Raw genomic sequence first — 24,257 nt, forward strand, 5'->3', positions numbered from 1 at the left:
GAAAATTCTAAAAAAATATATATTATTTTAATAATAATAATAATTATTATTATTATAGAATCACTTTCTCTTCACTCTCACTAATATAAATATATTTGGCCTAAGGATAAAGTATGTATTAAAATAAAATATAATTTTCCTCAGCTCCTTTAATTAATTTAAAATTTCAAAGGAGAGCTTCCAAGCATATTAATTTAAATTAGTGTATTATTCACTTACCATAAAGTTTGATTAGACATTCGTGCGTATATATAATAAATAATAATAATAATAATTTCATGCTTAAAAGTGCATTTTTACGAGCCCCTTTTGCCCTTTCTTTTGTTAGAATAATCAAACTTTATAATATACGATTATACAATAAAGTTTACACCATTAAATATATCATGAGAATCTTCCAAAGAAAAAGATATATTAATATATATTTGATATATAATATAGTTTCAGCGATATGGTCGGATATTTTTATTCAAAAATGCTGCTCATAGATTTAAAGGTTAAATATAGTATTACCTCAAATAATTTGTCATTTTTTTTATTCCATTTTTTAATCATTTTAAATATATATATATTTAAAATGATTAAAAATGGAATAAAAAAATTGACATATATATATATATATATATATATATATATATATATATTATCCTTCTCTTTAAAGTCTTGTCGAATCAAGTATTTACGGTTAGAAAATGTTTTATTTAATAACTAAACACCAATTTTATTATATTATTAAAATATAATAATTGGTTTAAAATGGGAAAAGACTTATTTATTCATTTAAAAAAATTTATGAATTTTTATATTTATAATTTGATATCAAAATTTTATAAACATTTTCATCAATATTTTTATAAAATTTATATTGGGACTTGAGATTTCTGTTGATATCGACTTTTATTTTGAAGTTACCAGTAGAAACCCTAAAGATTATATATATTTTGAGTTCAATATTTATAAATCTAAGGATCGAGCCATTGAACTATATTTAAATTGATGATAATTTTATGTATTAAGCTTAATTAAGATATCGAGATATTGAAAGATATTCCGAAGATGTTTTACATAAAAATCTCAAGAATTTATTTCTCAGAAGTATGATCTTTTGAGATTCTCGTGGATCTTTTAAAATAGAGAATTAAACCATTGACTTTTGAAATAGTAATTGATATATATATTTTTTTTTATCGATCCACCCGAGGAAAGAAGGGGAATAAGCGAAGGGGTTTTGTAGATTCATCTGAAATAGTTCTTGTTGTGGCCGGCTACCCCGGCTACCTCACCATATAATTAAGTATTAATGGGATTTGAATATGGCTTCTCAAAACCAAAACCAAATAGGTAAAAAGTAATCAAACATTCGGAATTCGAATTTAACAACGGCAGAAGCGGCGGAAATCTAGACATTGATCTTCGAGATTATAATTGGTGTCTTTATTTTCTAAGTTAGGCTCGGACTTACATATTTCAAATGATCATATTTTGTCTATCAACTACTATTTTCATTGTATTTTCAATTCTATATTTTTATACAATCGGGATAACTTCGATCATTGAGTACTCAATGTCGTGTTACTAGTTTGATAGAATAGTTTTCACAAATTTGATCGAATAATAGTGCTCTCTCTCTCTCTCTATATATAATTCTTTTAGGTCTGGATTTTGAATGCTTCCCGACCTTCTATCGAGTACCCAATTTGACTCCGTTTTTTCCTCTTTTCAAATAGTAAATATTTTTCAAAACAGATACAAACTCTCACATACAATTTTTTTTTTTTTGGGAGGAATATTACTATCGAAATTGAATTGTACATCCTTCGGGCAAAACCCATTCCTACGATGTGACAGGCAGCCGCAACTTACGCCTCGACAGGGCGGTGCTCTGACCAATTAAAAAAACTCAGGAAAACAAATATTTCTATTATCAAGTTGATGGTTCGTCCATGTTCTAGCAATTGAGCTAAAAAAAACCTCAAACAGTGGAGTTACACCCGCGCCTCCCCCCCTCCCATACGTAAAATAAACTTCTATATTATTATTTATCTTACATAATAATAACATTTTACTTGCAAAACAAAGCAATACAGTTGAAAATGAACAAAGGGAAGGTGCATCAATAGCTCAATGATTAACAAAAAGGCACGTTACAAGAATGAGATGTTATTAAATAATTGAAAAAGAACACTATGAATATGTACAATTTGAAACAAAAGAAAAAAAGGTGCCAAAAGGAAGAGAACTCAGGGGGGCAGAGAGAGACCAGCATTGGAGTTCATTGAAAAAACTCATCTCCAAATGCAACAGCGAAACGTTCCCATTTTGAATTTATAAGTTTATGGAAATGGTGGCAAACTGCATTACCTTGGCAAACAAGGATGCCAAAAATTTGGCAGCAACAACATGAGAATGACTGACTGAGCAGGTACTGGAAATGGTAAAAGTGAACCGTTCAAATCGAAATGTTCGACTTGGATCGCTTTGCTCAATGCAATGAAGTATCAAATGAGGAACCAAATGCGGCTGTTTCTTGGAAAGATAGATATGCGTACCTTAAAAAGTATGGTGCCCCCGGGTTCTGGATGTCACTCTATAGCAGCTCCTCTTTGCGTATGTTGTTTGCTTCTTACCGCTGTGTGGAGAGGATATTACCAATACAGTCTCAAATGGGGGGCAGGATATCATTAGAAGATGGTAGGAACAATGCTTCTTCCCTCGACCCACAATCAACTCAAGTAACTCAGAAGCTGAAAGATGACTTCAAGGAAAGGCAACAGCGGCAGAAGAACGATGTGAGGTGTTAACTCGATCGTGTGTCGAAGGCAGACCATCCGTTTACTTTGCAATCATACAACAGATTTTTCAGTGGATTGATCGGTTGATTTGGTGGCTGCTGACTAAAAGAAACTGTGGATTGAAGCATTGGATAAAAGGTCTCAGAATCATGGCAAGCACTTTTCCTTCTTGAGACCAGGTCTTCTATTGCTTCCACAAAGCATTCTGCTGGAGAAACTGAAACCCTTTTAAGTTCAATCAGACTAAGAACATTTTCAGTCCAACAAGAAAAAAAGAATCATTAATTTGAACCAAGAAACCAAGAGAAAAGTTCTATCAGATGATCTAATTAATGTTAAATTCTGGTGAATTTGCTGGAATAGATGAATTTTATATGGTTATAACAAACAGACCTTGGTCCATTTATCTGGAGATTCCTTTGCGTGGTCAAGATCCAGTTACAAGATCATCAATCTTGAAGTGATCAAGCAAGAATGGCTCCAAAGAACCCCATGTTCGTCCAACTTTCAGTTTGACTTGCAAAGGAACTGAAAAGAATCACATTTAAAGATATTGTGATAAACATTTTGAATGCAGAAAAAGGGGCTGCATATTTATTTTACCCAGAAGGGAGGCAGCATTTTCCATGCTCTTCTGTAACAAAGCTGCTGCCTCCTTAACGACGGAAGGGTCCACTTCCAGCACTAACTCATCATGCACCTGAGTAAAAATCTTCGCAATTACTGAAACTGATTCTACATGAAGTGGAATAGCAGTAACGAACATGGCAACTGAAAAAGTTTAGTTTGAAAATGGAAACTGCATATGAACCTGTAATACAATTCGACAATGACCCCTCAATATATTATTGTTAGCTGCAGGTGACTCTGTAAGATCTGGAGCGTCAGGTCTGATTACGGAGTAAAGGTTGATCATCGCCACTTTGATTATGTCAGCCGCTGAACCCTAGTAACAGCAAAACTAGTAGCACATAAATGCAGAATCCTTTTGAAATCAAGCCACCCCAGAACAGAATAATAGTAATCACACGAGAAATGGAGGTAGAAATACCTGGCAAATTGAATTCACAGCTTGTCTCTGTGCTTTTGATTTTTCTTTGCTATTTGGAGAGTTAATTTTTGACAAGAAGCGCCTTCTTCCTTTAAGAGTTTCAACATACCTGAAATAAAGAGTAATATAAAATATGGTGCACAAAAGCGAGAGGAAATCGAGAACAAGTGTACATGTTTCAGTATACACTCTCATGTACAAATTTACAAGTACAAGTTGAGGATCCATTTCCAGGCAAAGTAACAGCCCAAGTCCACCGCTAGTACATATTGTCTTCTTTGGGCTTTCTCTTCTAGACTTCCTCTCAAATTTTTAAAACGCGTCTGCTAGGGAGAGGTTTCACACCCTTATAAAGAGTGCTTTGTTCCCTTCTCTAATCGATGTAGGATCTCACAATCCACCCCCACTTTGGAGCCCAGCGTCCTCGCTGGCACTCATTCCTCTCTCCAATCGATGTAGGACCCCTCCAATTTTATAACAGTCCATGCCCACTGATGACAGATATTGTCCTATTTAGGCTTTTCCTTCTAAGCTTCCCCTCAAGGTTTTAAAACACATTTGCTAGGGAGAGCCTTCTATACCCTTATAAAGAGTGCTTCTCTCCAACCGATATGGGATCTCACAGGCAACCTCCAAGTATTTAGAATGAGCACTTATCTAAACAAATGAAAATAGAAAAACACCGAAGAGAACAATAAGATTTACCCCTTCTGACGGCAAAATGCAACCGCCTCATGAAGCCAGGAAGCCACGCCAGGGAAAGAACTTTTGAAACTTCGAATTTTCCCCACAGCCTCATCTCTACTACATTCTAGTTGTAATGCAAGTGATTTGGCGCCCATTCCATAAAGGATTCCATATACCAACCTTTTGGTCTGATCTCGCTCATGAGATCCAATAGAGTCTTCTGTCTTCCCTGTCCATCTAGCAGCAATCATGGTAAACACATCTCCATGAGGCTTGCTGAGAAGTTCAATCAGTGAGGGGTCTTTTGAAAAATGTGCCATCAGCCGCAACTCTATCTGAGAATAATCTGCCGATAAGAGCAGCCAATTTTCCTACAATGTATATTAAAATTCTTACTCAACCAAGGTTGCACAGAGAATAGAGGACCTTTAATTCACAATCATCACCATTTCATGCACAAACATTAAGTAAATTGTATTTTGTACATTATTCATAATTTAACCAGGTTGGGCTAGTAGCTAATAGGCAAAATGGTATGCAAAATATCATGGACCACGAAGACCATTTTTATATTATTATTACAAGACTAAAACCAAGTAAGGTTTTTAAGGAGTAAATTATGATAAATACATTTTGCTCATAGAAAGACCGATAGGACACCTTCATACAAAATTGCCAGACCCCAAATTGAAATCGTGAAGTGAACATTGAAGCAATTTTATCCTCAATGTCATATTTCTATAAAATATTTTTCCATCTTTTGGATCATAGATATATTCAGAACGATACAAAACTAAAACGAAGGAATAAGCGACAAACTCAAAAGACACCCACTTAAAAGGGAACTGGGTCGTGTATCTGTCCACACTCAGGATTATCAAAAGTGTAGGACAGAAAAAAGTGAACAAGGATTCTTGGTGTTAGTTTCTTGTTATAGAATGCTATATATAATGTATGTGAAGCATGGCCCCCCAAAAAGAACCATGATGCTCAAGAAGAGGTTTTTTTGAGGGAGAAACAACAAAATTCATTGATGAATAAAATAAAAAAAGGAGACAAAACTCCCATCCACCATAAATGCTTAAGAAGAGGTTAGTAAACAGAATTTAACGGAAATACCTGAGTAGAGACGAAAAAATCACGAGCATTAATTTTACAATGATCAACATCATCTTCATTCACTTTGAAATCTACCGCATGCTCAACACACTGCACTCCAAGAATTAATCCAAACTTCAGCATATGGTTTCATTTTTAATTTCATCAACAATACATGGAAAGGAGGAATAAAGACCCCATACCTGAAGATTAGGCTCCTCCATGGAAAGCCGACCAGTTGCTGTGGATGTTTGGAGCCAATGTCCATGTAGCGTGTATTTCTGTGTCCTCGCAGAGAGCTTGGCTAGTGAGCAAATGGATCCCAAAGTACAGTTAAAAAGCTTCGCCAATGTCCGGTGCTCTTTAATGACTGGAACAATAGGGTGTTCGTTCCTGAAATATAAGATCTGTATCAAATGCTTGGCAAAGTAGACACAAGAGGATGGCAGCTAGCCTATAAAAGAGGATGGTCAACTTTGCGGGATATGGTAAAAAATTACTAATTGAAATATGAGGAAAGAAATCCGATGGAGCCCACAATTCAAGGACCTGGAATTCAGAATTCGAATGCTAAGCCTAGAGCCTCTTATGTTGTATTGTAAAGGGGAAATCATATTTGAAGGCACAACAATATTGGAGGTCTCTTCCTGTTAGCTTAGAGTTGGAAGGAAAAACGGAGAGGTTGAACAACATCAAAGTTTATTGTTCCATATCAGTAGATAATCAGAGCTTACTTCTGTGCAAAACAATGATAGCAACCATAACTTGCATCCTGGCATTTATTATCAATTTCACATGCAAGCATAAAAATTATAAGAATCAATTTAGTACCTCAGCAAGTCCAAACATTGCTTGTCAGTACTTGGATGTTGTTTGCCTTTGTTGAACCTCTCTGGAATAGAGAGCTTCAAATGTCCATATAGAACATTAGCAATATCTGCTGCTGCGTACAGGGAGAAGGTCATGCCAGCTAGCCTATAAGCTTCCTTCTCAAGGCACCTGAGTTTTTTCCCCAGTAAATTACGGGCCCGAATGCATCCCTCCATGTCAACACCTATACCCCAGGTTTCCATATCAGCAAGAATACTTACCTACAAAAATTTCAATGGTTAAACAAGTTCTGTCTAAACCGACTAACAGCTTCTGTCTCAAATTTTTATTGGCATTTGAAGAATCAACTCCTAATGTCATCTTCCCTTCAGGAAAATGCCCACAAAACAAAAAAACAAGATTTACCAATGGAATCTCTATATTGTTGAGAGCTTTCAAGAGCTCTTCAGAAATTATTAACTTCCAGAGAACTGAACATAGAGCTCGTGTCTGTGCAGCACGCCGACAGCAACCATTATGGGCTACTCTTCTCATCTGATTCTTCCATTGGCCACTTCGGTTAGCAGCAGCAGCAGCTTCACTAGATAATCTTTTCTTGACTTCCTATTTCGTCACCATTTCAATTTCAATTGAAGATTAGAAATCATAAAACATATTAGACAATTCATCATAGCATAAAATCCTTCAAAATCATGTGCAATCTTGATTGAAAAATGATAGACACTAAAAAGAAAATTTTATATTTCAGTTATGTTTTTGCTTTAGTTGATTTGATTCTGTCATACCTTCTCTAGGTTAGGGGTTGAATTTCTCTCGTCATCTGGCCAAAGAATCCAAGCTACAATGCACATATCAATTCCATTGCTGATGTGAACACTGGACAGCAGTAGGTATGAACCGTCTACAAGTTTATGATCCATATTACGTCGAGCAGAATTCAATAAACCCAATTTCTGGATGGAAACTCCTGGACATTTAAGTACCTGAATCTGAACTTTCAAATTCCATGCAAACTTTCTGACATTCTCTTTCACAAAAATTTCATTGATCTTTTTCCATCTCTTTTCTACAATCTCAAACCAATGTTCATATTGCGAAACATCTAACTGGTCACCAGGTGTGCTGTCATCCGGATAAAAACCTTTTCCAGTCTTGGGCCACAACAAATCCTTTGGGAGGTTCAAATAATAGACCGGAGAATTTTCCCAACAGATTGCTATTCCATGTAATTCAAAGGGGACAACAGAGTTCACTTCAGATCGTTTGGTGTAATAGAGATCAAAATAAAATTCTTGGGTAGCATCCCACAAGTCCAAGAAAGATTCAAATCCGCCAGATGTACTAACTGCATGGATAGGACCTTTCATAGAAAGACCGTCTCTTTTGGGAGGATGCAAAACTTTAATACTACACTGTTCCCTCTCAGCATCTTTATCATTAATTTTTTCCACTTGATTAGCGATTGCAACATCTACCTTTCCTGCACAGTCAACAACACTGTTTGCCTCCTGGATTGCTGACCCTTCAACCTTCATCCTTGTATTTTCAACACCAAAAGTGGGCCGTTTTACTTCAACAGAAATTGCTCCTGTTTCACTCAGGTTCTTTCCACCTATTTTTTCAGAACTGGAAGTTCCTCCAACACAAGACTTAGATGAAACATGCTCCATTTGTGTTGTGCTAACAACTCTGTTAAAAGTATCAATTTCAGAGGGAACAATTGCAGCCACTTGAGCTCTTATATTTCCAACTGCACTTGCTGACAAGGGACGAGAAATTTGTGGCACAATAAACCCCAATGATTTAAAAGCCGAGAATGCAGCAATCCTTGCCTCTTCAGCTTTGTCCAGGACAACTTTACGAGCACCAAGCTTAATCTTCCTTGCTATTCCAACATGCATCCGTTTTTGTGCTGTACTCTCTATACAGTCAACTTCAATATTAAAATTTTGGAGGTGGAGGAAGATAACAACGATTATAACAGTAACCAAAAATCATTTAATCTCCAAGAATAAAGTCATTTGAATCTGAAAATAAAGGAAAAGTAAGGGAATAGAGAAGGAATTCACACTACGCAATCCTAATGACTCAACAAATAATCACTACAACTAAGTGTGAAATCATTAGAGTATCAAGTGCGCATATTTAAGTACAGTTCATGGAGCTAATTGTTACTTGATCGATTGCTGCTTAAACTGTTGTTTTGGATAAGGTGGACTTTTTTCACATTTGGTGGGTGAAGAATGTAAAATATCTAGCTTGTGAGCTTACCTTATGTATTACATGGAGTTCTCTCAGGTCATGTAAATCCGCATATCTTCATGTTTGCTATATAATCTTTTTATTCAGTACACTTTTGTGTTCTATCAGAAAAAAATAATGGTTGTTTTGCAGCATGTGTTGAAGACAGCATATTACCAAGATCACGTCATAACTAATTAGTAATGGGTTGAGAACAACTATGACTAAACCCAAGTTCATAGACAGGAAGGCTGGTGTACTGTAACTAGGAGTTAATTTGTAATTTTGATTTGCGTTTGTTTTCATTGTTGATCTTGGTTTGTTGTTCCGTTAGTTTACTTGGTAGGTTAATATCTTCAATAGATAGAGGGTCAATCAGAATACTCTCCTTGATACTAGATTGCCTCATACAGTCATTACGCCCTCCCATTGAAATCAACATCAAAATTTGAACAAACTCCTTGGGTGAGAAAATTGCGTAATATCAAGAATAATTTTAACCAGAATCAGCACAAACAAATAATAGTGTCTCGTTAAGCTCACCTTCTGCAGTCCATGATGCAGACTCAAAGAGAGCTTTAACTATTTCAGCATCAGAGGCTTCTGCAATTGCTAAAGTTGTCCGCAAACCAGCTTTGTAGAATGCTCTGGCACGAGAACCCTGGAAATAAATTGCTTGAAGTAAATAACATTACACTGCTGGTGACAAGAAAATTCAAAGGAACAGAAAAATACCTTAACAAATGGAATACTAGTAAGTTCTACAATCTCTGCTCTAACTCCAAATGATACACGATTTTGGAACTTGGCTACCAAACCTTCCAGATCATGCCATCCAAGTCTCTCACAAAATACGGAGACCATAGATGCAAACCTTCCGGCACTCTCTTGTAATGCTTGAACCATCCCTCTGGCAACTTTAAAAGCTTCACAAACTTCAGGAATGGGTGTTTCCTTCAGAACCAGCACGAATTAAATTAGGTGGAAATCTTTCAAAAACTGTTCAATTACTGGGCTAAATTGAAAGATGAATAACCAAAGCGAAGGAATGTAATTTATTGGCTCATCTGTTGAGATGAAGAACAAATAAAAGAATTTTATTGTTTTTGTATATATAGGTGATTTAGAAAAGAGGTATTCGTGTTTTTTCGTTTTTATAATGTAGGGAACAGCAAAGCATTAAAGTTACCAATCATGTAGATACAAATGCAAGATTAATTGCACATCCACACACCTGAACAAGTCTTGACAAGATGAGAGCCACATAAAATCGTTTACACACTCGAATAGTTTGCTCCTCTGAAGGTCTGTCACCATACATACACCCATGTTCATCACGCTTTGTACGTAAACCCTTGACACCATTTCGTGATAAGTTTGCACGTCGAACTGGTGCACCATGTGCCATATGCATCAAAAATGGTTCTGTAACTCCAACTCGATTCCCAACAGACTGCATTTCATTTCACATAATTATTAGAAGATAAGTATAAAGTAAAATATGAGGAAGAGAGTTCAACAAACTTGCATGAGGAGATTTTTTATTTCTTTGCTACTGATGGTTCTTGCAAAGCTTCTTTCAATTGGTTAATAGTTCTTGCAAAGCTTCTTTCAATTGGTTGTTTTACAATGGATTTTAAAAGGTTTTTGTTGGTTGGTGGTCAGTTCTTGGTTTTCTTTGGAAGATTTGAAGATGCTATTGGGTTCTCAGCGTTTAGTGGAGGCCTTATTTATGGTTTCATCATTCGTTTGCAAGCTCTTTAAGTCATTTAATTGAAGTTTGGGGAAAGTTTTTTGTTCTTTAAAGGTTTGTTTATTTTCATGGCTAATCTTTATTTGGTTGTATTTGCTGTAAGTACTATTTATTTTTCACTCCCTTGAGAGTTTGTATTCCTGGAACATTTATTCCTTTTCATTATATCAATAAGAAGTTGTTTCTAGTTTTAAAAAAATAGTAAAGAAGAATTTCGAAATTTTCAACACTCTAAGTTGGGCAACCAAAAAGTGAGGTCTCAAGAGGTCTGACAGACTACAGAGGTAAGTAGTACATGTAGTTTCATATACATTATCTGTTCTAAACAAGTACACAGGAACCTTTACCAGCAAGTCCCTCCTTAGAAATATTTAGAAATAAAGACCTTGTATATTGATAGACCCACAATTCATTTTACGTATAGGAAACAGGGTAAAAAGGGGCTGCGACTGTGAGAACTCAGAAAGAACTTAGAAGTCCCTGTACCATTGTCAAAGTGAGAGGGTTAATAAACTATTAACTGGGGAGAGACAGGAGTCTGCGGGCATGTAAATTAGCAAGAACAACAGAAAGAGAGAGCGAGAGCAGTATCCAAGTGGAATTTTGCAGCAGAATCCTCCTAAATTGAATTTGTTTTGGCTGTTGACCATTGAAGTTTCGTAGCCAATGCTTACCAAGGGGAAGCAACACAGGTAGTATTAGAGCAGTTCCATCTACGAGGGAATAATTGCATTAAAAGAAAATGGAAAACAGATTGGAAGCAATGGAAGAAAAGTTGGCAGAGTTCACTGTTGGCGAAAGAAATTTCACGTGTGAATAATCATCTATTCAACAGCAAAGCACTTGGCAACTCTACTGAAAGGAATGAAGGACGGGTTATAAAGAAAGAATTTAAGAGAGATGGAAGTGGGGAAAGCGTTAATAGAGCTAAAATAGGCACCAGAGAGAGTACTTAAATTTGAATCTAATTTTAGTATTTATTTTTGTAGGACACTAAACATCACTTGGTCTAAAATGAGATATTTAAGCAGAGAACAAGTCTTCTCTCATTGCCAGGAAACAAAATCTAACAGCTCCAGTTGGCAAAGATAACAAAAGAAAAAAGAGATCTAAGTTTAGCACCAAACATCTAAATTTTCTGGTAGTGGTAATGTCACTGAAATGTGGCCTAAAATATTGATGTTACTTCGCATTTAATTAACTTATATCTTAGAACTTAATTGTAGAGAGGATTAAGAACCTAATCTGATCCAAAAATTAGACTCAATTGTAAATTTCTGATGACTTGAGGGGGATCTAAACTAGCAAAGCAACCAACCTTACCTGGTCAAGAGAAGACAGGCCCATAAACCGTTCATAATATAACTCCCAATCTGGCTCAACATCAACATTGATCGGCGTGACTAGATACACCAAATGCAGATCAGATGCAAGCACAAATCCTTCTCTGGCCCTTGAAAGATCATCCAACACAATCTAAGGAAAGATTCAAAATAAAATAATCAGTTAGAAAGCCTTCTAATCCACTTAATTACCATTTGGGCTACATAGTAATTGACTGATAGAAACAAATAAAAACTTAACAGTAAATGGTAATTTTGTAACACGTGTATTCACGATAGGGACTGGTGGTGGAATTATAGGAGAGATTTATTACTAGTGATTCTTCTGGACTAAGAGAGCTTCCAAATGATGCACGTCCAAGAGGCGTGGTACTATACAACTTGGTATCTCCGTTCCATTCAAGAAATTTTCCATGGCATAACCACCGAAGAGATTCCTGTGCTGATTTAACCACGTCTTGAAATGGTTTTGTAGAATTCAGAAGAGTACACCTTACATATCGGTGAATATCAGTAGCAGTTTGAACAATCCCACCAGCCACGACTTCTAAAATTGCATGAGTCATTCCATTCTTATCTTCAGACAAACATGATTGCAGTGGTGGACAGCTCTCATTAAGAAGTTCATTAATTCTCTTAATCTCTTCTGGTCTGCAGATGAGTACCTGCTCAGATGGAAATGAAGAAAAATGTCAGGAAAAAAGAAGAATTTAACAGAAGGAAAATGTTTCAATACAACGAATAAAAAAAGAAGAGGTAGGGTAGAGTAGGTCGGTTGACACAATACGTTCATAAATCAGCATATTAATAAAAACTGGCGCTTCAGTTAAGAATGAATACTTACACTTTCCCCCTTGGTATCAATACCAGTCCGGCCAGCCCGACCAGCCATCTGCTTATACCTTGTACCATCAATAAAGTCTCGTCCAATCCTGGGTTGTCGGAAAATGACCCTTCGAGCTGGCAGGTTAACTCCAGCAGCTAAGGTTGATGTAGCAGTTAAAACACGCAAAAGACCCTTGCGGTAGCACGTTTCAACAATCTCCCTTTCCTCAACCTATTGAAAAGTAATAAATAATTAAAGGATGATCAACAATACGATGTAATTGTAGGTACAAGAGATGATGAATATACAGTAAGGCCAGCATGGTGGTAGGCAACGCCAGATGGAAAGGTTTCCTCTAATATAGGATCCAGCCCAGCAGGACATCTTCGCAGCGCATCAATTGCCGAAGAAATGTCTGCAAACTCACTGTTCTCATTATGAAGTTTGACAGAAAACTTCTTAAGAAATTTTGACACATGTTTTGCTGTTGATTCACATCCTTTCCGACTACAGCAAAAGATCAATACTGAGTGACCCTCGTCAACTACCTAAAATACAGTTTAAAAATTAATTATTGAATATAAATGTAGGAACAAGTACTACTGAACAAATCAAAAGAAACCATACCTCATTACATAATTCTACAATGTGATCTGGATCCTTACCGCCAAGATTAGCTGTTTTTGAGATTGTTCTAACAATGTCCAAACTTTTATTATAAATGATATTCCCAACTTTAATGTACTCCTCTAGAGGAACAGGTCGAAAATCAGTATGGTACAAGGCTGCCTGCATGCAAATTTTCAAAGTAACAATGGAGTAGTCTGACATATAAGATGCAAGAGCCAAGCCTTTAGATTTTTCACAAGGTATAACTGTTGCAGTCAATCCCCAAACCACTTAAGAACTGAAATTTTGTATATAAATTGTAAAGTGTTTCTTGTAGTAAAATTTGAAAATATTTTATTGGGGAAAAAAAGAATTTGACAGACATACCTAAACTTTAGAGATTGTATCACTTCAAATCCCGTTAATAACTGAGTCAACTAAAACTCTAAATCAATTTAGACTCTCTATTAGGATTTTATTATAAAACTATTAATGCATAATTTTCACACATGTACAAGACTTCTTGAAATGCAAGGACTAATACGAGTGGGTTTTCACCTCTCTTCTTCCATAAGGTTTCTCTACTTATTTAGGAAGAAATATGCGAATGTATCTTTCCCTTGCTAATCTCTCTATAGTCTACATCATATACCATCTCCCACAGGGTTCTTTCTACATCCATACTTGTACTTATACCAAGCAATAAAATAAAATTTTCAGTTCTTGTAATAGAAGCACTTCTTAATCAAAAGCACTCCCATACACATGACAAAAAGTCACGTGATGTTTCTCATTTGAACAACCAGCATCTACACGAGTCGAAACAACAGCAAAAACAATACCCATGCATGTTTCCTCTACAACAATCATATTTCATATTAGCTTTTTTTTAATAAAAGGGTTACTATTTCACTAACCTGAAGCCAATCTGCAACAGCTGCCACGTTTGGCATGGTTGCACTCATGCCAACTATTTGAATACCATGAGCAGGGTCTGACTTACCACTGCTTGTCCCAGAACTCTCCCCACTGCTAGAATCTGAATTACCTTCACCACCAGCATAACGAAGTTTTGTCAACAATAGTTCCAAAAGATAACCCCTCGTCTGATCCCCAACCTATCAACAAAACAAGAATCATCCAGGTGAATGCCCTGAGTGGAAAGGTATAGCTTAACTACAAATTGGTCTCTTAAACAAAGCTGGAAATTCATGTACTCATGAAATATTGAGCTAGCAGGCTAGCCATATCGATAATCACTTACTTACAGGCCAGATAGTAAGAAGAAAAATATTAAAAAATCCACCAAAGGAATTGCCACAGGCATGCTATACACAAGAACAGTCTTCCTCTATTTCCGTTCCACATACCCAATTTTTCATCGAGAATTTGTAATTTCATATTGATTTTCTTAGTTACCATGTGCAATTCATCTATCACAATAATTCCAATTTCTGACAAACGACCCTCTTCCAACAATCTGTTTATCAAAGAGTTTGCCTTCTCAATTGTGCAAACAGCCACAGAAGTATCCTTGGGAAGCGTTCCACCACCTTGATTTCCATAATAACTACGCACATGCTTATCCAGAGGTTCGAGAAGAACATCAAGATGCGCGGCCTATAACAATTAGAAATTGCAAATAAAACATTTAGTTATCAAATTTAAGAATAAAAATATTGACAGAATCATTTTATCTGCATACTTTATTGAATTTGAATGTCATAGATCACCTTTTCTACACAAATTGATACATATGGAAGTACAAGAAGTGCCATCTTTCCAGTTGAAATTACCCGCCTTAACATTAAAATCTCAGCAACAAAACTTTTTCCAGCACTGCAGAAGATACAGACAAATTAAGAAACACATAGGGTAAGATCAGAAATATTGTTGTTAGCATTTGTTATTATAAGTATTTTAATAATAATTACTTCATCATAAAAACGTGTGTATAACAATTTTCTTGATGAGAAACTGAACTTTCATTAGGAAAAGTGAAAGAACGACGAAATAAACTAGATAAAAAGAAAGGTTTAACAATAGGTAGGCAGCCAAAAAGGCATTGGAGTGGGCCGAGGCTTACACGTACTCCCAAGATGATGCAGCTCACTGCCGAGTTCTTTAAAACTACTTATGATAAAGTAACCAAAAATAATTTCAAACTAACAGAGTGAACTCATATCTCCACAACAGAGAATCCAACTCCTTTGCCGAGCACTTACAAAGAACATACCACTAACGACTCGTGTAAGGGAAACTTGTTTACAAATAACTTTATGCTTTTATTCTAAAACTTCTTTAAAAATGAAATTGAATGGCTTGTAAGTGTTGAGATTATAAGCACTTGAACTTACCATATACAAGCCAATAGTTTACAAATGAAAACTACTTGAATTGTTTCTAAAAACAAAAGGTTCGCATACATAAATTAAATAAAACAAGAGAATAAAGAACATTTACATGATTTAATAAAAATTTAAAGATTAATTTTATGATTAATTCAATTTTTAAAACAATCAACGATCAAATTTTGTGGAGGAGAATGGAAGTGACATACATCGTTAACGATTCAAATGAAGGATACTCCTACAAGATTTTCTATTCTTTGAAACTCAAAAGAAGAAATCGAAATGAGTAGTGCTCCAAACCCTTTACACCCTAAAGGACCATCTTATTCCTCCGAACCCAAAAATTCAAAGAAGCTAGCTTGCTACGAAAGCATCCCTTTCCACACAAGGGGAGAGGTGGAAGAGCCTCCCTCCATCATTGGTTTGCAATCCCTACTAAGTATAAATCATCCCAAAATAGCACCCAAAAAAAAAAAAAAAAACTAAACTAAATGAGTTATGCTTATGCAAAATATTTTCACTGAATATTTGTTTTAAAAATTTCAATATATATATTTCAAAATAACTGCCAAAAAGCAAATCACTATGCAAAATGTAAGCTTCCTTTTGTCTATTAGTAAGGTATATAGGTTGGGAAAAACTCCAAAACTAGGGTTTCAAAAAGCTTACCTTAGAAATTATATCGGTTATGAAAATGACACCCCTACAAGATCCTTAAACTACAAGCTAGCCCGCAACAGCTATTCTGCCATTGTTGGATACTATAAATTTTTTAATCAAAATAATAACACACTCTAGAAAAAGGAAAAAGTCAACGCTAAATTACAATACCTGGTAGATGCACAATAAACAAGATTTCTTCTCTGTAAGACACCATCTACATTAAGACATTCAACCTGTAAAAGTGAAGCAGAATTAAAAGAAGTAATTCTACCAATATACAGACATACAGAAAAAAGTACTATCTATAACAATGTACTATTTTCATAGAGTCAACTAAAAACAAACAAAAGTTTGAGGTATAAAATGATAAATTTTATGGAGTCCAAAACAAGAACTTAAGGGATTCCACATACTCCAAACATCTTTATACACTTGCGAAGGAAGCAATATAAATTTTTTTAATACTTTACACTACCTGCCAAGGATGCAGTTTTGTGATTCCTTTCTCTTTATAAATGCTGCAAATTTCACGAGGTAGCCAGTAACTTAGATCCAGCCAATCTTTATGTCTTATTGAACTTAAAGGTGTCATTCCCTCTTTAAAATCCTGAACAGTAGAAGCCCTAAGTTCATGAACCACTGTGTCTGATGTGATACTATCAGAGGGACTAAATATATTTAATTTCGCTTCAGTCACTATTGGAACAGACGAAGTTACTTTCGTTTCATGTATCTTCTCTTTTGTAAGAGAATCTCTGTCACAGATCTTTTCATTATGCTTTGGTGGACTGTCATGAGTTGTATAACGACAATCAGACTGCTCATTAAGTTCATATGCATGAACTTTAGATTCATTTGAAGCACAAGAAGGTGATGTACTTTCAACCAAGTTTTTATCATCAGCCGAGAAGTCAAAATGCTTAACAGGAAGTGAAGACACTTCTCTATTTAACTCTTTCAAATCACTCCTCAGTGAAACTATGGAAGCACCAGGTTCCCCAAGCCGGACTCCACCACTACCTCCACCAAACTGTCCTTTTAACCTTTTCTGAGTGGGTTCCCCTGGTATTAGGAGTTTCTTCGTATTACTCTGGCCCTCTGCAGGATTAGATCCTTCAGCATCGTAACTGGTAAGGTCAATGCTAGGAGCACATAAACCATCTGCAAACACAATTGCTTCTTTCCAAAAAGCTTCTCCAGGAGAAAATGACGAGCTTCCAGACTTGGGCGTCTCACGAAAACATGCATTGGCAGTCGACAAGCCTGGTGTTCTGCATTCAGTCAAACAATAAGGTGATATAGGTGCTTTATTGCATTTCTGCAGGCATGCCTTAAGCGCAACAGGATGGTGATTGTCAGTATCCTGCCATAATAGACATACAGAGAAAGGATATCAGATTTTTCAAACAAATATATAAATCCATAAAAGAAGGCTGAATCACAACTTTGCAGAAGAAGAAAAATATACCCCGGTTTCTACAAAAAAATTGGACTGCTTGTTTCCATCACTCAATGCACTTAAGGAATCGGTTTCACCTTTGGCATTTGATGGACCCGCCATCATATGCAACTTCTTCGGTAATTTAGCCTCCCCCTCTAGTAGAGATGGACTGGAGTGCCTCTTAAAAGTTACTTTTTGCTCTACTGGCGAACTAACAGTCGTCTGTAGTTCACTGCTACAAATAGGGCCATAACATTATACTATTAGTTGAACATTAAAAACGAAAAAGACTTTGTTATTTTAACGAACTAGAGTTTACATATACCTGCAGTACAGAGACAAGAAGTCAGCTGCAAACTGTTTAAGCTCTGGTTTCTCCATGCACGGCGTGACACCCCAGCCACTTGCCATAGATTTGACTGCTGAACTTCTGGTCTCGTATGAGTCTTCCAGTGTTCTTTTCTTGATTCCTTCAGTTGCTTCAGAAGTGTGAAACCCTTTAGACAAAGTGGGTTCCTCATGTTCATTTCTAGAGGAGCTATTAATTTTCAACAATAGGTTTCGCTTTACTAGCTCTTGCCCAGACAAGTTTTCCCGAACTGAATGTGATGGGTTATCGTTGCCAAGGTAGGTCACCAGGTAATTGTCCAACGTACCTTTGGTACCAGGCGACCCTTCAAGTGACCTTTTTCCATCCTTGTCGTAACTCCCTGACTTCAGACTGGGAGTAAGAGGATTCCTTTTCTTTGAAGCATAAAACTGTACGCAGTAGAGGAACCCCATTCGCATAAGAATCACTTAGATGTCACCCATCAATTAAAATTGGAATAAAATGATAGGCCCAAATGATCAAATCATTATGTTCAGAAACACAGATAGTATCACACCCCATCAATAATCGACAACAAGTTTGCAATCGACCTCTAATTAATCTAAATCGAAAACAAAAATTCGTAAATAGAACTGTCTTGGTCCTCTTATTAATTTCCTCAGAGGCCAAGTAGATATTTCCCCTATTCATAGATCCAAAGCACAAACATAGCGCAGTATAATCCTCCCCATGCCTTTTCCCCAGTAGAAAACCAGAAAACAACGAATACAAGAAGGAGGAAAGGAATGACCAAAAAGATTCCCTCTGAATCATCGAGAAGAACATGCACATCCATTTTTTGCCACAAAGATTCGACATGCTTTGAGAGAAACATTACGAAATAGTCAAATAAAATTCGTGTTCGTGAGTACTTCTAGCCTCTAGGGTATTTTCTATACAGATTGAAGTGGAAGAATACCTGGTCGATGCGCGAAGGAGGAGAGCCGGACGCCATTCATGAGCAATCGAGAAAACCTTGGCGAAATCCCAGCTATGATCTAGGCAGCGTCTCCGCGCCAAAAAAAGACGGAATTCGAATGAAGTTTTAAAATTCTCAGGCGTGCCGCCAAAGCCGATGTGCGAAATGTTACTTGACGCACAGTGCAGCAATGGTTAAACAAAACTTTAGCCGGCAAGGAGGTTGCTGCAGTTAATTAACTATGTACTCCAAATTACAACGGCATATACCCATCCAAGAAAAGTTGTAGTGATGGGTACAAAATTTTACCATCCAAACCCGAACAATAAACCCTATTCAGGGCGTTTGAAGCATTCAGTAAAAAAAAATTGAGTAACGGTCAATATTTTTTTATTTACGTCTCTAAAATGGCGGAAATTTTCAATCTAAGAAGGTAGAAAGTGATCTTGAAGCTCGAAATTTTGATTGCGCGCACGACTTAGTTAGACTAATTAAGTTGTTTTTTTTATATAAAAATTAGAAACAATGGGATAAACTTCTTAATTACCCTTTAGTTTTTAGATTTTGATGGTTGAAAATTAATATTTTAAACATTTATCAAATATATGAGTTAATTGACTAGGTAAATCTACTTTTGTGAGTAGACAAACTTATTTAATTTTGTTTAGGTGAAAAACTGAACAGTCAAATTTTGAGATGATAATAGATGATAATGAACCGTTAAATTTTGAAATGATAATTAGCACGTTATCCACAAAACTAAGCTATTATTGACGAATCAGGTTAATGGTGACTTGTGAACTTTTTTTACGGATCACGTGCTTGATTTTTCCTTGCACTTTGATATATAAACAATGTGTGAAAATGCAAATTTGTATGGCTTAACATTTGATTTTATTAATTATCTTATGAAAAACCGAGTGCCTTGAGTTTTGACTTTATTTCATTAACAAGTAGTTTAAGCAGTCAATCGTATAAAATTTGTAATTTTCAACCGAAAAGTCATTCCTACGAGAAACTAGACATATCTCGCAAGAGATCTTTTCTTAACGTAAGTGTTGAGAACAAATAAATTGTTGGAGTTGACTTTTTTATCAAGTCAAGCCGCTTGCCCGACGTATCGAAAATCGAGTTAAGGACTTGGCACCTTCGTTCATATGCAGAAAGGGAGCACATCAAAAAAGGAAAGATGCCATCATTCAAGTCAAATAGAGGATTCAATGTCAGTTGGAGATGGAAATACATAGATTCAACAGTCTTGCCAGCATGTAAGATCAAATTATTTGACTGGAAGATATGCTTCTGTGACTGTCCTAGAATATCTCTATGGGGCAGCAGGTTGCTGGATACCATGCTTGCATTGAGTTTGCTGGTTTTGATTCTTCATCTCATCTCCAGCCACGAGAAAGAAAGCTGTGTGTCTGCAGACAACCAGGAAGTAAGTATAGCTAATAATGGAACTCAAGAGATGAAAACAAAGGGCATAGTTCAATTCGGAAGAGTTTCTTCCTCATTTGCCTTTTCGAGATAAAGGTCATATTCTATGGCACGTGGGCTTTTATGCTATAGAGCATTTGGGTTTGAGAGAAACAACATAATCTTTAGAGAGATCGAGAATGTGAGATCCCACATCGATTGGAGAGAAGAACGAGTGCTAGCGAGAACGCTGGGACGTTGGGTCCCGAGAGGGGCTGATTGTGAGATCCCACGTCGATTGAAGAGGGGAACGAAGTATTCTTTATAAGGGTGTGAAAACCTCACCCTAGCAGATGCGTTTTAAAAACCTTAAGGAAAAACCCAAAAAGAACAGCTCAAAGATGACACTACCGGCTAGTGGTGGGTTTGGGTTGTTAACAGAATTTCTGGAAAGTAATTTGGTCTGTCTCCCTTTTCAGGTTTGACGTAGTAATTGCCCTTTAGGTCTTATTTTTATTAGAGTTGAACCCATTACTGTTTTAGTGTGGCTACTTTATTGGAACTGTCTATTTGTATGCACTTGAAAATCACTTTTTCTCAACAAAAGTTTCGTTTCTTATAATTTACATACATATATAGATAGAGACGCATAAACAAAGGATTATAGATTCGAGGATGCCTATAAATGATGGTATAAGGAACAAGAGAAGAATACATGCCTGAAAAAGTTTGTCATTCTGACTTTTGAATCTGCATCTATATCTGGGGTTTCGTCTAATGCTAGCTGCATGTGATGTAACCACCTCTCTGCCGCTCTATGCGTGACTGGGAACGGTCGATGTCGACCTATAAGTGCTGGATGACCTGAAATGCCATCAAATTTCGTAAGGATCATAACAAGCATGTTGCAAACAGATTACATTTTCATGTACCCATGAAATTGCATTGGATCAAGTAAAAAAAAGTTCCAAGGTCAAAAGACTTTATTCGAATTCGATATTCAAGCTAAACGTTAAGCCACCTAGCTGCGGGGTATGCTAAATTAGGGTGAGTTTGTGAGTATTTGCCATTCATTGTATGCATAATGATTAAAAAAACGCTTAATAACAAGCCCATTTTAACATAGCATTAGACGCTACACAAATATTTTCTCACAAAGCAATTGAGTGTTGTTTGGTTAGCAAAAGTGCTTCAAACATGACAAAAGCACTCTTGAGCATATAATACGTTATTTTTAGCTCCTAAACTAACTAAACTGCAGAGTGCTCAAGGTAGGGCATGGGGTGCATGACAGAACCAAATTTCTTATGAATCATAATCATCAACAATGGAAGAGATGACATATTGAGACCTGAGATGACATATCGAGACCTCCATGATAAATTGTTAGGTAACGAGTTTTGAGCATGTTGAAGACATAATTGATTGATTGCCTCAACTCAAATGAGAGGTTAGGCTCAGCAAGGAAGAAACAAAAAAAGATTCCCATATGTTATTAGGGGAAAAACAGCTGTTTTCTACACATCAACCAGTGATTTCTAACTCGAAATAAGAACACTTTTGTGTACGTCATTCTATAAGCCATGAAGAGCACTGTTGGTGCTCAACTACAACTAAACATGGTTCAATATTTGTTCTAATGAACCAAATGGTTAAACTTAAGTCTTGCTTAACCAGCTAAGTTTTTTAGCCTATATCAGGGTAGCAGGTCAAGATTCAGGTTCTGTTTTTGTCTCTTATTTCATAGAGTTTACTGTCTCGGAGATCAAACTAATCAGCCTAACCCGTAGGTGAAAGGACAATACAGAATATACCAGAAAAAGTTGAAACATTTGAATTCTAAGTCAAAATCTAAAAACAAGCCCAGGTTTTCTAAGACTACTTTTTTTCAGTTTTCAGAACTTTGTTGGTTTTTTAAAACATTGATAGCAAGTTGATAGAAACTTGTTGGAAGTAGTGTTTACAAGCTTGATTTTCATTGCTCAAAAACCAAATGATTATCAAACAGGCAGAGAACCAACAGAATCTGTCATTGTGCAATATATTTGGGAAAGGAACAAAAGAACAAATTCGATCTGCAAGTCTTTTCAGTTTATGTTTTCAATTCATACTGGAAGACTACGAGCGAGAAAAATGAAAAACTTGCCTTTTCTTTGAGAATATAGAGGCGGACCTCCCATTCTCTGCACGAAGAACTCGTACTGGTTTTGAATTGCATCCTCTTTCTTCGAATTCCCAAAAATTGATCGGAACCACTCCTCCTCCTCGTCGTACACCCTGGTATTCACATTGATGGAACAATAAAACACAGCAATCAACAATACAATCAGTTTGATCTCGACGAGATAGAGCTAAAGCATTAACGATATTGCATCAACTGATCCTGGACACATCCATCATCTTGCTTATCAATTAGCCATCAATTAAAATTCATTTCCATGTCTACTCGAAACAAAAAAGAAAAATACTAAATCTTATTCGGAATCCACAGCAATTTACTTCCTCGCGGGAAAATAACAAAACAACTCAAAACTCAAATCACTTCGTGATGCTGCATTCATGAACACAGACAGACCTGTTATAGAATTTGGTCGATAGATTGACGAACGTCTGGAGGCCTAACTTCTGAAACAAATTGACTTCATCGATGGCGAAGGCATCTTCACGCTTCACTCCGCTCCACTCGGAAGCCTTATCTTGCAAACTCTGCATCTTCTCTCTCTTGCAGTAGCGAGCGGCTTCTCAGGTTAGTGACTTGATTATCGAGGCGTTGTTAAGCTAGATTAGACGCCTTCAATGTCGAAGCAGGGAATTTTATAGGGAAGATGAAGCTCCGGCTAAGATGCTCCGTTCGAGCAATTTGGGTAGAAACAGCGTTCGCTGGAGAGTGGAGCTACGCCATTGGACGGAGGGAACCGAATCTGTGGGCTGCGGGATACCCATGGGCGGCCAGGAAAGTATTTTATGATTTATGAATTCATGATGAGCTAATAATGTCGCTCCGTTTATAAATTGAAGAGTAAAAGTTTGATTCTACATGTCACCATCACCACAACAATTGAGTAGTCGATGTCACGCCTATGAGTAGGTCGTGACTCGTATTAGAAGCAGGAATAGCGGTGACATACCAGTGTCATCCATCGAGCCATGTTATAGACTGAGAGAAAAGTGTCGTAATATAGTTGATGAAAACGGTGCATTGTCTAACGCACCAAGAGAGTATGAGCCAATCTTATCAGAGTAAGGTACAAGTAAAGCCAAAAACTACAGTATCATTAGTGGTGTCGTTGCTTCGGGTCAACGCCTCGGCCAATTGCCTCAAGAGTTAGAGTTCCATCGTTAGATTCAATAAGCGGGTCTGGAGTTAAAGTTTGTATAGGTAGAATATGTAAGCTCGCCAAATTTGATGTTAATTGAATACCTAATAGATGCTCCATAATTACATGTCAGTCAAGTTTGTTGTGTGTGGGTGTCATAACAAAATACGTCTTATGACACAGCGCATGTCATGGTGTCGGCTCTCTACCGCTCGTGGACATCGTGGTCTAAGTGAGTAACCTCATGGCACAAGCACGTGCCATGACGTGAGTGAGTATGGTAAGACAAACGTCTCCTTTTAGAAATGAGAATCTAAGACGATTTCAGGTTGCACTCCTTCCATGAGTCAAAGTTATAGTACAAGATCGAACTTCAGCACAATGTGCATAAATAACTCGATATGGATGAATAAGGGTTATTGCTTCGATAGTGCCAGACATATGGATGTATAGGAGGTTCCAAATATAAAGTTGACTCATAGGTTGATTCTCGATAACAAAAGACATCTTGATGCTCGGGGTGGCATCACAGAACATCTGTCGGACTCC

At 36.6% G+C, this 24,257-nt stretch overlaps 2 protein-coding genes across 8 annotated transcripts; both read right to left on the reverse strand.

The window, feature by feature from the left end:
* Positions 1-2,109: 2,109 nt before the first annotated feature.
* On the reverse strand, positions 2,110-19,223 carry LOC111462835 (helicase and polymerase-containing protein TEBICHI). 7 transcript variants are annotated; one of them, XR_002713786.1, is made up of 28 exons: positions 18,976-19,223; positions 18,012-18,445; positions 17,714-17,921; positions 16,721-17,608; positions 16,414-16,478; positions 14,965-15,070; positions 14,651-14,851; positions 14,149-14,349; positions 13,250-13,411; positions 12,931-13,170; positions 12,641-12,853; positions 12,111-12,461; positions 11,777-11,929; positions 9,935-10,153; positions 9,436-9,654; positions 9,244-9,361; positions 7,245-8,380; positions 6,865-7,062; positions 6,460-6,719; positions 5,832-6,021; positions 5,650-5,739; positions 4,549-4,901; positions 3,844-3,952; positions 3,604-3,738; positions 3,396-3,492; positions 3,186-3,320; positions 2,550-3,035; positions 2,110-2,425 (listed from the first exon to the last, which is right to left on the reverse strand). XR_002713786.1 is itself a non-coding variant. In XM_023106607.1 (27 exons), exons 1-26 carry the CDS (start codon positions 19,009-19,011, stop codon positions 3,220-3,222), a joined length of 6,480 nt encoding a protein of 2,159 aa, XP_022962375.1. In that variant the 5' UTR covers positions 19,012-19,223; the 3' UTR covers positions 2,110-3,035; positions 3,186-3,219. The 7 variants fall into 7 exon arrangements, 6 of the variants coding, with proteins under 6 accessions (XP_022962375.1, XP_022962373.1, XP_022962374.1 ...); XM_023106607.1 differs by having other exon boundaries at positions 2,110-3,035; positions 17,714-17,918; XM_023106605.1 differs by having other exon boundaries at positions 2,110-2,997.
* Positions 19,224-20,000: 777 nt separating this feature from the next.
* LOC111463009 (two-on-two hemoglobin-3) lies at positions 20,001-23,353 on the reverse strand. The gene is made up of 4 exons (XM_023106844.1): positions 22,967-23,353; positions 22,538-22,668; positions 21,111-21,255; positions 20,001-20,396 (listed from the first exon to the last, which is right to left on the reverse strand). The coding sequence occupies exons 1-4, from the start codon at positions 23,101-23,103 to the stop codon at positions 20,300-20,302; spliced, it is 510 nt and encodes a 169-aa protein (XP_022962612.1). The 5' UTR covers positions 23,104-23,353; the 3' UTR covers positions 20,001-20,299.
* Between the last annotated feature and the right edge of the window lie 904 nt (positions 23,354-24,257).

Source organism: Cucurbita moschata, unplaced genomic scaffold (genome assembly GCF_002738365.1).
Source record: "Cucurbita moschata cultivar Rifu unplaced genomic scaffold, Cmos_1.0 Cmo_Scf00027, whole genome shotgun sequence".
In the NCBI taxonomy this organism is placed as follows: domain Eukaryota; kingdom Viridiplantae; phylum Streptophyta; class Magnoliopsida; order Cucurbitales; family Cucurbitaceae; genus Cucurbita; species Cucurbita moschata.

What these genes read in the sequence shown, in the direction of transcription:
- LOC111462835 (XM_023106605.1), bottom strand. Translation starts at nt 19,011, where the DNA reads ATGGCGTCCGGCTCTCCTCCTTCGCGCATCGACCAG. An exon ending in TTAGTCCAGAAGAATCACTA is followed by an intron (nt 11,930 to 12,110) that starts GTAATAAATCTC and finishes ATCTTTCCTTAG; the next exon opens with ATTGTGTTGGATGATCTTTC. An exon ending in TGGAGGAGCCTAATCTTCAG is followed by an intron (nt 5,740 to 5,831) that starts GTATGGGGTCTT and finishes CTTGGAGTGCAG; the next exon opens with TGTGTTGAGCATGCGGTAGA.
- LOC111463009 (XM_023106844.1), bottom strand. Translation starts at nt 23,103, where the DNA reads ATGCAGAGTTTGCAAGATAAGGCTTCCGAGTGGAGCGGAGTGAAGCGT. An exon ending in TCGACCAAATTCTATAACAG is followed by an intron (nt 22,669 to 22,966) that starts GTCTGTCTGTGT and finishes TGTGAATACCAG; the next exon opens with GGTGTACGACGAGGAGGAGG. An exon ending in TCTATATTCTCAAAGAAAAG is followed by an intron (nt 21,256 to 22,537) that starts GCAAGTTTTTCA and finishes ATGGCATTTCAG; the next exon opens with GTCATCCAGCACTTATAGGT.